At 38.4% G+C, this 14,347-nt stretch overlaps 1 protein-coding gene across 1 annotated transcript; it reads right to left on the reverse strand.

Moving 5' to 3' along the window:
- Window positions 1–10,911, reverse strand: LOC111578316 (cAMP-dependent protein kinase type I-alpha regulatory subunit). Its single transcript, XM_023285003.3, has 11 exons — window positions 10,757–10,911; window positions 8,934–9,142; window positions 6,467–6,637; window positions 6,276–6,367; window positions 6,124–6,185; window positions 5,983–6,029; window positions 5,727–5,885; window positions 5,425–5,485; window positions 5,083–5,204; window positions 3,992–4,073; window positions 1–2,471 (listed from the first exon to the last, which is right to left on the reverse strand). Exons 2-11 carry the CDS (start codon window positions 9,105–9,107, stop codon window positions 2,299–2,301), a joined length of 1,143 nt encoding a protein of 380 aa, XP_023140771.1. The 5' UTR covers window positions 9,108–9,142; window positions 10,757–10,911; the 3' UTR covers window positions 1–2,298.
- Between the last annotated feature and the right edge of the window lie 3,436 nt (window positions 10,912–14,347).

A 14,347-nucleotide genomic window follows, 5' to 3' on the forward strand; every position in this document is an offset into this window, starting at 1 on the left:
TAATTTTTTACTTTTTTATTGCTTAAACTGCCATCTGGAACAATCTATACCAAAAGGATAAACATCTTTGCACATACAGGAGGTCAAACTAAATACAGGGTAGAATAGAAAAAGAATGGTCCTCTGATGGCCGCAGCTCTCTGCGCTGCAGGCCAAACAAACTCACTGAAGGTCGGGCTAGCAGGAGTGACTGACTACTACTGTAAGCCCAGGTTAGGTAAGCTAAGGCAAACCGGGACGATTGCAGTGTGGCTAGAAACATTTTGGACTAAAACCGATGACGCAGCTATTTACATGAAAACTTGACAAAGGTGAAACCCTCGCCCCTAACGGAGTCACGTCCTGTGGATCTGGATAAACAGGATGTGCTGTTAATGGACACAAATCCACATGTCACCACATCCACAAGGATAACCTGAGGGTTAGGGGGGAACAGATGATCAGTTTAAGTGTGAGGAAACGTATACTCATATCCATTAAGAAAAAGGTCTTCTCACCAACCTGACTACCCTGCAATCGGCACCAAAAATCAAACCTTTTTTGGGACGTACAAACGAACATCTCAATTCTAAGCGCATACAGGTGCTCTGAATGAGACGAAACAGATCATTTCTGATAACAGACAAGTGAGGCAGGAATGAAGAGTTAAGCCTATAATCCAGAACATTGTGTGATTTTGGTAAAGATCTTTTGTGGAAAAAAAAAGAATAAGAAAGAAAACATTTTATGCTATCTAAATAGTCATGAAGCAGTTAAGCGAGGGAGTAACAAATCAAATATCTGACAAAAGTTCCTGCTTCTGTACGAAGCTGCAGGCTTTTTAATACACGCTTCCATTCATACCAGATCACTGGATGCCTAAAACATCATGCCATGTAAGCATAGAGAACAGGTCACAAGCTACTCTGATGAAAAGACAGCCACCTTTTCAAATAGGCAATAAGCAATGACACTAGTTTGAAATAAATATCTGCTCGCTCTGCCCACCAGCTTGCCCACGTGAAGCTTTGATACATAAATACTTCAGATGTCCTGAAAATCCGTCTAGTTAAGTTTTTTTTTCTTCACTTCAATAAACCTGCAATTGACCCTTTTGATCTATTTTAAAAACCCATGACATTTTACACAATACAATTACATACTGTTTTGTCAGTTGACAAGAAGCATTTATTTACTTTGTGGCACTGGACACCTAAAATAGAATTTATGGAAAAATAAGTGTTTACAAAAGACAAACATATTTTTTTTAAAGATCACCATCACTCCAAACCATAAGTTTATCATTTAGTCAATGATAATAACTATGATCATTTTAACTATACTATGATAACATTTTAGATTACAAACCATAGCAGAAGAGTGACCAAGTTATTTGGTATATACTAAATAAACTGAATACTGAAATACACTTAATACTCTTTTTTTCCTTTCTTTTTATTTATATTTTTTCCTCAGAGTAGTCAAGGCAGTTCTTGTATGGTCGTTCTATCGAGTAAAAGGACAATAAGGGTGATAACTACCTCCCGCCAGAGCTCCGAATAGTCAGGGAACAGAACACGCACTGCATTTCCACGGCTATGCATCTTTGCATTGTGACATTAATCAACATTTGGCACTAGCCTGGTAGCTGCACAATAAAAAATCTTAAAGTTGTACAAGCTCTCTCAAACTAAGCAAAACAGACACGTCATTGTCTCATCATACCAATCAAAAGGTAACCGAAAAAAATGGAGCATCATATTACAGCTGAAACCTATGAACGGCTGCAATCCATATTCTTCCTGCCTTCTATGGTTTCTAGGTTCTGCTCTACTCTGTGTGTCTATTTATGCTAACTGATGTCAAAAAGGAAACTCGTAAACGGGGAATAAGCAGTCTTCACTTCAATCTACAACAGAAATCTGTAACAAATTCACCAAAAGCGCCATGTAAAGTCTGATTGTCTGTCTCATCAGTCTGAGACCCTAAAATCTTTCAGAATCTCCTGCTCTGTGTTTTAAAAGAAAGCATAACCAGCAAATACATTTATAACATAAGTAACATGTGATGTAACTGTGCCTACAAGGTAGCATACAGCAGCTGGTACAAGCGCTGGTGAATGGCTAAAAGTCACCTCTGCGTGACGTGTGGTAACAACAAAATGATCTGTGCATGGAAAAACAAAGAAGGGAGGGGGGGGAAGCAAACAGAACCAAGAAGAAAGTGACAAAAAGCAAATTGCATTGGTGGACCCTGGGTCTGAAAGGAGAGGAAGGTGAAGGGTGTGAGGAGAGGAAGAGGATGAGGAGGGCGGCTCCCTCAGACAGACAGCGACACGAAGCTGTTGTACTGTTGGATGTTACGTTTGAGTATGTCTGAGCAGGGGCCCAGAACACGCTCGAAGCGAGGCCGGTCGAGCTTGACGCACTTGAGGGGGCCGCGGGCGACCACAGTGGCAGCACGGGGGCGGTTCATCAGCAGAGCGATCTCACCTGGAAAACGCAGAAACAAAATCACATATTTGAATCTCAAAAACCAGAAATCCCCCAGTACCACAGATGCAGAATTCCTGCAAGGTATTCTTTTCTACATTCTGAAATACAACCTAAAACCTGAGGGTCTGAGACCCGAACTTGGACCTGTACAGGTTCAGATCCATGTCAGTTAGGTTCCTCTTCTATTATGACACGTTCCAGTTCCATTTAACATCATGTGTAGCTCAACACCAGAGTGGATCTAACAAGATCCAGCAGTGATCAGTTCAGAACATGACAGAAGTTCTGTGTAACGTTCAACAGTAGCCCTGTTTCTTCGGAGCTATGAAGTGAATTTGAAGTGAAATAAAATGCTTTGGAGTGGATAAGCTTGGCTGGGTAGCATCATCAGAAGGTGGTGGTATACAATACATTACACATGAGTGTAGCAAAACTAGCTGTGTGTGAAACACCTTGAAGAAGAAGAAGAATCAAATAAATTATTTCAATCAATTTCAATGCTGTTGGTGAATGAAGTGGAAAAAAAATCAGTGACGTGAATTAAATGAATTAAATGGTCACTATGGTACAGCGTATTTAAATGAAGGTGTTTCCATCTCTCATGATGTGCATTAACTCATTTTCTAAACAGTCCAAAGCAACCTCAAGTGAGTGTAAAGAGCTCTTTCAAAGTAGCTATTTCCAATCATGTTTTTTTAATAGGACCCTTCAAAAATATGCATGAAAATACACCATGGACACTAAAATAATAACAATAATAATGCTAGTAGCTGTAGCAATGAATAAGAAAATGCTATAGTTCAAAAGGCAAACGGATAAAGTTATCTTTACCATGCAAGATTCAGCAAAACTGCAAATCTGATTCTGTCATCTAGCACTGTGACAGTAAGCAGATTATTACTCTGGACTATGGGTTAGATTAGCCACGTTGTTTCAATCAGCTATTCATTCAGGAATAACAGAAAACACACAACCGGGTTACATTACATTACATGTAACGCTTTTGCATTTTGACAATTTGTAACTTAACATTAACTCATAATCATCTCGACAAATCAGTGTCTCCCAGCTGAGTTCAGATCCAACATGTCTCAGTTCTGCACATTTTTTAAATGACAGACAGGCTGGGTTCACTTCTGCATCGTACATTTCTGTTTCTTTTTAGGTTCAGGCAAATGTGAAGACTTCTGAAGTAGAGGAAAAAATTTCAAGAGCAATTCTTAAAAATTTAAAAAAAAAAAGAAAGAAAGAAAAAAAGGCTCTAATAATCTAATTCTGGTATGGCTGACCATTAATGCATTTTAACCTATATCCAAAACATAAAATAAATAAAATTCTGTAATATTTATTAACAATCACATTCTTTCAAATCATTTCTATAATGGGCCATAGACATAAAAAGCATTTTTTTGTCACATTAAATGGCGCTAGTCCACCTTCTTCCCTTTCTATTATTTAAAACAGAATAACATTAATGAATAGTGAATGAAATAAAAGACTACTGTGATAATCTTTACCAAAGTAGTCTGATGGTCCTAATCTCCCAACTTCCACAAACTCCTCGTTCTCTGAGCGACGCTGCAACACAGCTGCAGAACCCTAAAGAACACAAACACACACATCAGCTTCAGTTTCCTGAGCATTTCTAGCAGAAGTAAACATCATTTCAAATAAAAGTGCATTTTAGAAAAAGGAAATGAAGAAACAATGCATCTGATGATATCAAAATGGGCTTGAGGGAACTAGTAGCACTTTATAATATGGAATAATTTGATTTAAATTCTTGATCATTCATGACACATCCTGCATTAAGTCATTAAAGCATTACAAATTCTGCATTAGCTGCACATTATTTAAACTAAAAAAAAAGAAAATAACCAGGTTCTTGGCAAAAGTGCAAATATACTGATAATTTAGTGACATTTTAAATGTTAGTAGTTTAAAACCTTTAAGTGGGAGTAAATATAGTATTTTATTTTATGAATTTTGAATAATTTGATCAAATTAGGGTTGGAACTAACAATTGTTTCCATGATTGGTTAATCTGCTCATTATTTTCTTATTTTAATTTATTTTCTAAAATATCATAAAACTTAAACAAAAAACTTGGAGGTTCAGATGGCAGCGTTCACACTTGTTGAATTGAACAGCGCTAACAGAGCCATTCACAACCGGAGTTCATTTTAATTGAACCAAACCTGCCAAGTGTGAACATACCCTTAGAAACTGGAGCTGGAATACAGCATATTGTTACAATTTATTGTTTTTAACATCAAAATAATTAATTTTCTGTCGATAAAGAAATCTCTCATTGGACTAAACATGTCAGCTTGTTGGCAGGTAGGCAATATTTTAACATCACCACAAGAGGGCATGCATGTGTGGAAAATCATCCAACAATGAAAAGTCTGAAATAGTATTAAAGCATATGTAAATTAAAGAGATTGTAAACTCTTTCATATAACAGCCAATTACAGAGTTGATTAAATAATCAAACCAACAATGGAAAGCTTCAATTTAAAAAAAACAAACTCTTGCCTGTATGAAGACGTGTGTGTGTGTGTGTGTGTGTGTGTGAGAAAGACAGAGTTGTTAATCAAATGGATACCTCCAAAATGATGAAGAACTCATCTCCAGGTTCTCCCTGCACAACAATCTTCTGTCCGTCCTCAAACTGCACGGGCTCCAAGGCATCGGCGACTGTGAGACGCTCCCATTTGTCAAGAGACTCTGAGCAGGAGAACACAAGAAAGTTTTCAGCAGACAGACACCTTTGAAAAAAAGTCTCTTTTGAATGGTTGAACCTGCTACTGGCTCTGTTTGAAGTTGAGTTATTTTTACATGTGCTTGCAGACTATTTTAATCTCAGCACCAAACACAAATAATGAGCGTCTCTTTTTCTATTTTTAAGTTTTGGGATGAGGCAGATTTTTTTAAGAAATGAACCCACCTAAAATGGACACTTTCCTGAGGAATTCCTCGTACATCTTCCTCTTTCTCAAAGTGCTTCCCTGAAGAGAAAGACATTTTATTAGTAGTAAAAACTAATAAAATTAAACCAAACATTGCTACCTATTTGTTGACAAGTAAGAAAATAAGAAAGATGCCACGCCTAGGTATCACATTAAACGGAAATCAGACAACCACTTTGGGGTAATTAAGTTGTTACAGCAACAAAACTGTAATACAAGAACAGATTAAAAACATCCCATCAAACGTTATGAACAGAGCTACAGTAACACGTCTCCTCACCATAAGTATTCTCCTGTAGCTGTCTCTGTCGATGCCCCACAGTTTAACGTTGGTCTTGGCTCTGACTGTAGCTGCCCTCGGGGTGCCGTAGATCAGTGCCAGCTCTCCAAAGCTGCCTCCCTCCCCAATGCTGGTCACCCATTCATTGTTCACATACACCTGTCAGATTGAAAGGGTATAAAATATTACATTTCAAAGGGGACAAAAAAAGCTCAAATATTTTGTGGAAAAATATTATGTTTTTGTTAACACTCACATCCATCTCCCCTTGGTCGATAACATAGAAATTGTCACCTTCATCACCTGTGGGCAGAGAACAGTACTGTGAGAATCGCGCAAACACATGCTGCAATTTGGATTAATATTTGTCCAACTAAACTCAAAGATGTAATCCTACCCTGCAGAATGACTGTTTCCCCAGCAATATAGGTGACTGGAAACATTGCATCAAATATGTCACTGGAGAAGAACAGATTGGTGAGTTTATCAGCCGAACGTCCACATTTCATTTATAAAACTGTAAAAACAAACTCTATTTAAGACCGGTACCTCCTCTCATTGTCATCCAGGTGTGAGAAGAGCACATTCTTTTCAATAGCTTTGGCCAAGGCAGCCATTGTTTTGTAGTCTTTTGGAATGACCTTAGAAAAAAGGATGAAACAGGTGTGAAAATGGTCTTTAAAATATATCTTGGTGTAGAAACAAGTGTCACAGCTCTTCGCAGGCGTGTCTGTGTCTACCTTTCTGACATACGAGGCTGCATCCTCCTCCGTGTAAACCTCCGCACTGAAGGCTCCTCTCCGCCGGCGCCCCTTCACCACAGGGTTCATGGGCGGAGACACCTCCTCATCGCGTGAGTCTGAACGGGAACTGCTGGCCTTCTGCTGGTTCTGGATCTGCTTGGCCTCCTCCTAGAAAGGACAGAGGGGACAGAGTCAGGCTGGGAGAGGAGCACCGGCATCCCACAAAATTCCTACAGTCCAGATTGTATTTGGAAAATATTACTTGCTCTTAATGGAAAATAAAAGACAGTACATTAAGTCTTACTTTGAGTCGATTTACAAAACTACACAAAGAAACTGTCTGGGTGTCGTTGAAATCACACCATTTAGTCACAAACTCTGAAAATGGAAAGAATCCTGGGATTTTAAATTTCATGGCATCCTTGACCTAATCATGTGTGACACACAGCTCCACTAGAAAAATTAACCAAATCTAATCTTGAAATTTCATCAAAATAACTTTATTCTCACAATCACATTATTCTGCAGGCCGCATTGAAGGAAAATCGTCAAAAATAAACTATTTGCACCTATCAGATTTCATTTTTTTCAAAGTCTGCTCTCCTCATCGCAGTCAACAACGCAATAGATACTCAGCAGTGACCAAAACTTATTGGGACAAAATTCAGACACTCAACGTCAGGCTGCTTTTACATGAAGCAGGCAGGAGAAAAGTTTAGGATACAAATTAAAAATGCAATTAGTAAAATATCTATAGTATGTACAGCCACCACTTTATTCAGTATTGGTAACATGAGAAGGGATTTGGAAAAAATGAATGCTGATTCTAGATTTTACTCAATTTATTAAACAAATACCCACAGAAATTCAACTTAAATTCTTTTCTTTTCACAATTTATGGCATTTTAATTTTGTTGTACTGCACATAAGACATTTCTGAGTCCTCTCTTCTTCTAGCCATAATTGTACTGTTGCCACAGAGGTGCAGGGCATTATATGGAAGTGAAATATTAGCCTACAGTGAATAAAAATGTGACAGGACTAAATAAACACCCAGAAACTGCTTGGTGTTCAGAGGGTTAACTTGGAATGCAGCTCAGCTGAACTGAAATCAGGTGATTGACTCGGTAAATGAGCTCTGATAAATTTGGGTGAATCTAAACACACAGAAACCTCCTATGTACCTCTGCATTCATTCTGCTGCAACTGTCAGCAGGGAAATCATCAATAAATTCCATTGTTCCAGTTCCAGTGGCTGACATATGTCCGCAAGTCACATTTCTCTCTTGTTGTCATTTTGATAGAGGTTCATTTTTGCTTCATCGGCCCACAGAATGTTGTTCCTGAACTCTACTGGTTTCTCTTTGTAAACTGCAACCTACCATTTCTGTTTCTGAGGCTTGGGTTTGCATCTTGTAGTAAAACCTCTGAGCTTCAGGTCATGAAATATTATCTTCATCATTAACAAGGAAACACATTCCCCTATATCCTGCAAGGAAGTGTTGACTTGCTGTGCAGTCATGAATGTGTCTTTCGTCATCATGCACATGATTTTAATCACAAAGACTTTCTCAATCTACCTGGACATTTCCTGTTTTCTTGTTTCCCTGAGTGCACCTGCTTTCATAAAATGTACCCAACTGTCAATCATGGTAAACCATCAACCTAACAAACATTAAAACAACACACCTTAAGAAACTTTTAGAATCTAAGCCCAATTACTTTTGAATTCTTGCAATTCAGACACTATGTTTTAAAACAGCTATATTTCACACACAGTTCTTCCAGCAGTGACATAAACCTTCTCAAATCAAAGCTTAGACTTAGCATTTTGACAAAGGATCCATTTGTTTATTTAAAACCAAATGTGTTGAAACACAGTCCGAAGAATTTTTTAAAAAAGTGCAACTGTTGAAATACTTAATCTGGACTGCAGCTGCAGAAGACTAAAATGGAAAGAATAAAAGACTAAGTAGTTATGATTCAATGTTCTGGCTCCAGATACCACTTTTTTTGCAAACAATTCATAGTAACAGTAGAAACGTGACATTTCTATTGTTTATGCAGCTGTATGTTTCAATTGAAGGCATCATTTAAGTCAGGCATCACAGATTTTGCCTCATTTATAGATATTTATAGTAAATGTAGCATCCAGATTTGAACATGGCTTCTGCAAGCCCAATCCCAAGTGTATATTTACACTTTGCAAGTTCAAAATGTTGTGCAAAGCATGTGTATGTAGTGTTTGAGGAAACCATATAATTATCATCATCATATTAGTTTGACAGCTAATTACTTTGCTTTTAATGCTGCAATTTTCACCTTTTGCTACATATTTCTCAACCAAACCCTGTTCTAAGACACAAATATGTATAACAAAAATGTAGACACATGTTCATTTAAGACACAGTAAGCAAAATATACATACACACGCACACATATACACACACACACACACACTAACCTTCTCCAGCCTCTCGAAGTACTCCCTGAGGAAGGCCATGGGCCTGTCTGGCCTGGAAGTACACAGCTGGACAATGCAGTCCTTCAGCAGCTGTTGAATGTTGTGTTTCTGCACGTACTGCTCACACTCCCTCAGGCTCCGTTCCTCCTCGCTGCTCGTACTTCCAGATGCCATGACGACAACCGCAACCCTGCTCTGTGACCTCTAACCTTTGTGTTGGGGGGGGGAAAGGAGCATGACGTCAGACCATGTCCGTACAACATGAACTCGATGGGTGAACAGAGAGTGACATGGAGTAAAAGTGTCTGTGTGTCAGGATGAGAAATGGACAGACAGAAATGTGAGAAAAATAGAACCAGAGTGAGAAGGCACAGAGAGGTGGGGTGTTGTTTTGTCACTATGGAGCCTGGAGCTCCTAAATATCAGTAGCGAAAACTGGTCATATGATGTGATCACACATATCTGACAACAAACAACAAAACTAAGACAGGCATGCTGTCTGTCATGGGTTTGTTTACACAAAACTGTTTTCATTAGACTGAATAAAACCACCCATCACAGACAGAGCAGCTGGCTACAGTCAACCAATTATTACACACAAGGCCTAAATTTGGGCAAATGGTTAAATGAAGGCCAGTGAATCGATCCTCTGTAAAACAGGCCTAACCATAAAAGCAAGTGCACATGCTTGAGCTTTGAAAATTTTCAGGCCACAGTGCTGCTGCTGAGCAAAATCGCATAACGGATTTGACATCATCTGATCAGACCCTGTGATATGAATTTCTTCAGATAACACCGAGCTTGAACTAGCAGTGCAGTTTAAAACACGAAGGGCCTCTAATGCTTCTAATTCCCTGCTGCAGCCAATGTGTGCATTATAGAAGCGTAAATGAGTAAACAAGTCCTGTGGAGCAAAAACTGCAATCCATTCTGTGCCTTCAAGTGTATCATGCATCAGTATAATAGGATTCAGATAATTTCTAATCTGACAAGGCCCAAGGGAGATTACTAGCCATGTTATCGAAGATGAAGCTGGCACAGCCTTCATGCAACTAACTACCCTCGTGGTGGAAACTTGGCAGGCTGGGTTTAATCTAAACCTACCACAGGAATAACTTAGTGGTAAATGATACTGTTTTGGACCTGCTGGTATAATTTAAGAGCTACAGGCAAGAACCAGCAGGGCTCTTATGTCTTATGTAATAGGCAAGTCTTAATTAGTTCGAATGTCTTAGGTGGTTAAATATATACATAACACGTTAATTCTTCGGTGCAGCATCACCTCTGCTGTCTACTAAAAAAAAACAGGCTGTCAATTTAATTAGGGAAAACACCGCGATGCACGATGACCTTAGAGAACCGGAGACAAAAGAGTAGGTTGGAGAGTGGTTGGTAATAACGCATTAAAAGGTGTACAAATTGAGGAAATGCTGTCGCTTTTAGAGACAGTATGAAGGAAATGCCCTGTCTGTAACCGTCTAGGTCAGGAAGGCTTCACGAAAAGGCTGACGGCTACAGTCAAGTAACTTACGGCGAGCAAAATAACGCTAAAATGCCAGCTAACCAAAAATTTAACAGCTAGTAAACACCAGTTCAGATTAAAAAACACACGTTTTGTGTTTTTCGTAAACTATTTTCGGCCTGCGTAGTGTCAAACTGTGCGTCTGGTTTGATGCCTAGCTGGCTAGCTCCGTGCAAAGGCAAAGCTCTTCTCCAATGACGCCATCTTGAGTTCTATCATAAACAAACGAGAGACGGAGGAAACAAATTTCACCTATACAGAGGTCATATGTTCCACCAAACCGAACCGTGCAGGTACTTACAAGAAAGTGTAAATTCCTGCCGAGCCTCTCGATAAGCGACTCGGGATGTAGGATATTTCTCAAAACGCACCGTTACCAGATCCTCCTCCTCGCTTCGATTTTTTTCGCGAGCCCTGGACCGCTGCCCCACCGGATACAGCCGAGGACCAATCAGCGGCCGTCACTGACGTCAATTCTCCCCGTTCTGACATGTGAGCCCGTAACCCGTGGCAACCTTAAAGGAACCCGCATGCGCGGTGACGTCAAGGAAGTGGTTAAGAAATGAAAAAAAAAATCGATTCATATCTGATTTCGAAAAAAAGAAGTACGCTAACAGCAATCTCTCTGCTTATTTTGACAAACAGAAAATAAACTAACAGTTAAAGAAATCCGAACTTTATCATTAAGTAACAGCAAGCACGCCGGCCAACAAGTTCATTTATATAGTAAATAATTATTTACTGGCGTCATTCAAAGTGCTTCACAGGCCAAAGTAAAGAATGTAAAAGATAAAATGCAAAATACAGCCAAATTTAAATAAATAAATAAATTAAATTAAACCAACAAACAAAAACAACAACTGTACAGACAAGTTGAGTAAAGTGCACACATTTTTTTCAGAGAATAATCAAAACTTCTTGACTGAAACAATGGCAAAAGACAAAAGGTAAAACTATGCAAAAGATCGTGTGTATAATAAAATACAAAACACTAAAAGTTAAGAGGATAAAGGTGCAAACAGTTTTGACCAGGCTACTGTGTAATATATTTTAACACAGATTTTATTAAGTTTATTTTATCTACCTTATATTAGTTGATTTTTGAAAATATTTTTCTAACCTTTGCATTTATTAATTTTGAGTTACATTTCAGTCCATTTTATCTACATTTTATCACTTCCCTGCTGATTATTTTCTTGCTTTCCTTTTATCAAGTTTGACTGATCCTGCCTCTGGTGTTTGTTTATGATAGCCTCCCTCGGTGCCTGTTTTATCAAATTCTTTATTTACAACATTGTGTTTGTGCGGCAATATTTTATATATTGATTTTATTGCTTTTTTTTATTCATTTAATATGTAAGGCCCTTTGTGTACTTTTCATTTGTATAGATAAAGCCTGATTGATTGATTGATTGATTGATTGATAACATATAGATGTATGCACACACTGTTATGCATAAACATAACACACACACGACTACAACTTTTGACCAACGTACATTGCATTTTAGTTTCACAGTCTTCTCACTCCACATTAGTTATGACATTATTAAACAATGTTTTGAATCATGTCTTGCTCTTATTGCTCAGCCCTGGGAACAGTCACTTTGCATTTCACTGACTGTACTGTATTAGCATGTGACAAATAAAAACTCTTGAAAAACAGTGGAGCAATTAACTGCCTTTAACTTACTTTTCAAAATGGTTGCATTTGGGGTAAATCTATGTTTTGAGAGCGGGAGGCTACACAGTGGCTCGGTGGTTAGCACTGTTGCCTTGCAGCTAGAAAATAGCAGGTCCCCTGGGATCTTTCTGCATAAAGTTTGCATGTTCTCCCTGTGCATGAGTGAGTTTTCTCCGGGTTCTCCAGCTTCCTCCCACAGTCCAAAAACATACTGAGATTAACGGATAATTCTAAATTGTCCATAGGTGTAAATGTGAGTGTGATTGTTTGTCTCTATGTGTAGCTCTGTGATAGACTGGTGATCTATCCAGGGTGTCCCCTGCCTTCACCCTAAGTCAGCTGAGATAGACTCCAGCCCCCCATGACCCTAGTGAGGATTAAGCATTGTATGGGTAATGGATGGATGGATGGATGATTCTAGCAGCATGCAGCACAACAGACAGACATGATGAAATACCATTTCATCATGTCTGGCCTGAACTCTGGGCTCCACTGACTGACCAGTCTCTTCTGATCTGAGAGAAATACCAAGCATGTACTAAGCAAACATATAGTATCTCTGATACGTTTTGAGTCCAGACCATCAAGACAATTAGTAGGACCTTAAATTCAAATCTTTATTCACCTGGAAGCCGGTGCAGGGATTCAAGAATCAGAAAAATGTGTTGTCTTTTCTTGGTGTTTGTCAGTATTCTAGTGGCAACAAGTGTCTAATCGACTACTTGGAGAGGCCAATGATGAGTGCATTACAATAGTTAACTGTATAAATAATGAAAATATTAATGAATTTTTCTAAATCTTGCTTGGACACAAAGTTTCTCGGTTTAGCTTTGTTTTTAAGGTGTTGCTGACATTTAGATCCTCATCAATAATTTACACTGAAATTTTTAACATGAGTGTTAGTTTTTAGCTGCTTAAATTAAGCACTGAGCGCTAGATTTCCTTCTTAATTACCATATAATATATAGGATGAATTACAGATATGTTTTCTGTTTTCAGTGCAATAAGCCAAGTCAGGGGCGTTGTTAAACTCTTAATACGTTAGGGGCTCAGCCCAACCCAGAAATCTTTCGATTTTTAACCTGATAACTGCATCATTTTCAAATAAATTCATAGTAAAAAGAAAATGAAAAGTGAGATGCTGTGTTCTAGGCAACACAAGCTCATGCTTCTTTCTTTCTATCACAGCAAGATATGCATAGCTATACATGTAAAGAAGTGCTCTGGTGACACTTGTTTTCGAGAATTTAATTTATGGTAATTTTATTAACAGAGTCACCAACCATTTGCACAGAGAAAACATGCACATTAACTCTCAGGACCCAATACCCCAAATAACTAAAACAATAACAGCAAATATGCTGCCTGACAAGTTAAATCAATATGTAGTACAAAATAGTAGACATTAACCTTTCAAATTATGTGTAGGAAAGTACATGTAAATGTGTGTAGTTAGTGTGGATGCACAACTGCAATCACCAAACAATTCCATCTTCACTATTTTGAGGGGACACCGTTGCAGCATCCTTCACTTTGCTGCATCCAATACGATTGTTGGTTTAAAAATGTACAAACAAGCCAGAGCTGTTTCCCCCACTATAGCAGAATGATATTGAGGTGCAGTCATTCTGCACTAAACATTCATTAATATCGACAGTGTGTTTCGCATTTTTGCAAAACTGTAGACTATTGGTTTTAATCTCAGTTGTTGTTATATTGCCTTCTGGGTATCTTGCTTTTTCACTGTTAAAGCCCTTCTTTACTGAAGTACTATGTGAACCAAGTGATTATTATTATTGTTAAAAAAAGCTGTTAGATACATGTAGATGAGTAAATATACTATGTCTTTATGAAGGGTACTGGAGTATAATCCATTTTAGTTTGCTTTATACATAACAAGGTAAAATTCTTTAAAAAATCAAAACAAAACATTGGTCTAATACCACCAAAATATCTTTGTTCAGCAGCTGGACGTCCCCCTCAGGGTTGTTGATGTGTCGCTGCGCTTCATCCAATGAAATCATCAAAACAATTCCTCGTGACAAGACTGAAAGTACAACTGGCCAATCAGCAGTTTTTTCACTGAATAGGCGGGCCTTATTTGAGTGCTCGTTATTTTGCCCAATCAACCGCGGGCTATAAACAAGCTGACTAATAGAAATGCAGAATAGGCGGGCTTGACAAGTTGCTGTCAGCCAATGGCGAAGC

Source organism: Amphiprion ocellaris, chromosome 18, assembly GCF_022539595.1.
Source record: "Amphiprion ocellaris isolate individual 3 ecotype Okinawa chromosome 18, ASM2253959v1, whole genome shotgun sequence".
Lineage (NCBI taxonomy): Eukaryota > Metazoa > Chordata > Actinopteri > Pomacentridae > Amphiprion > Amphiprion ocellaris.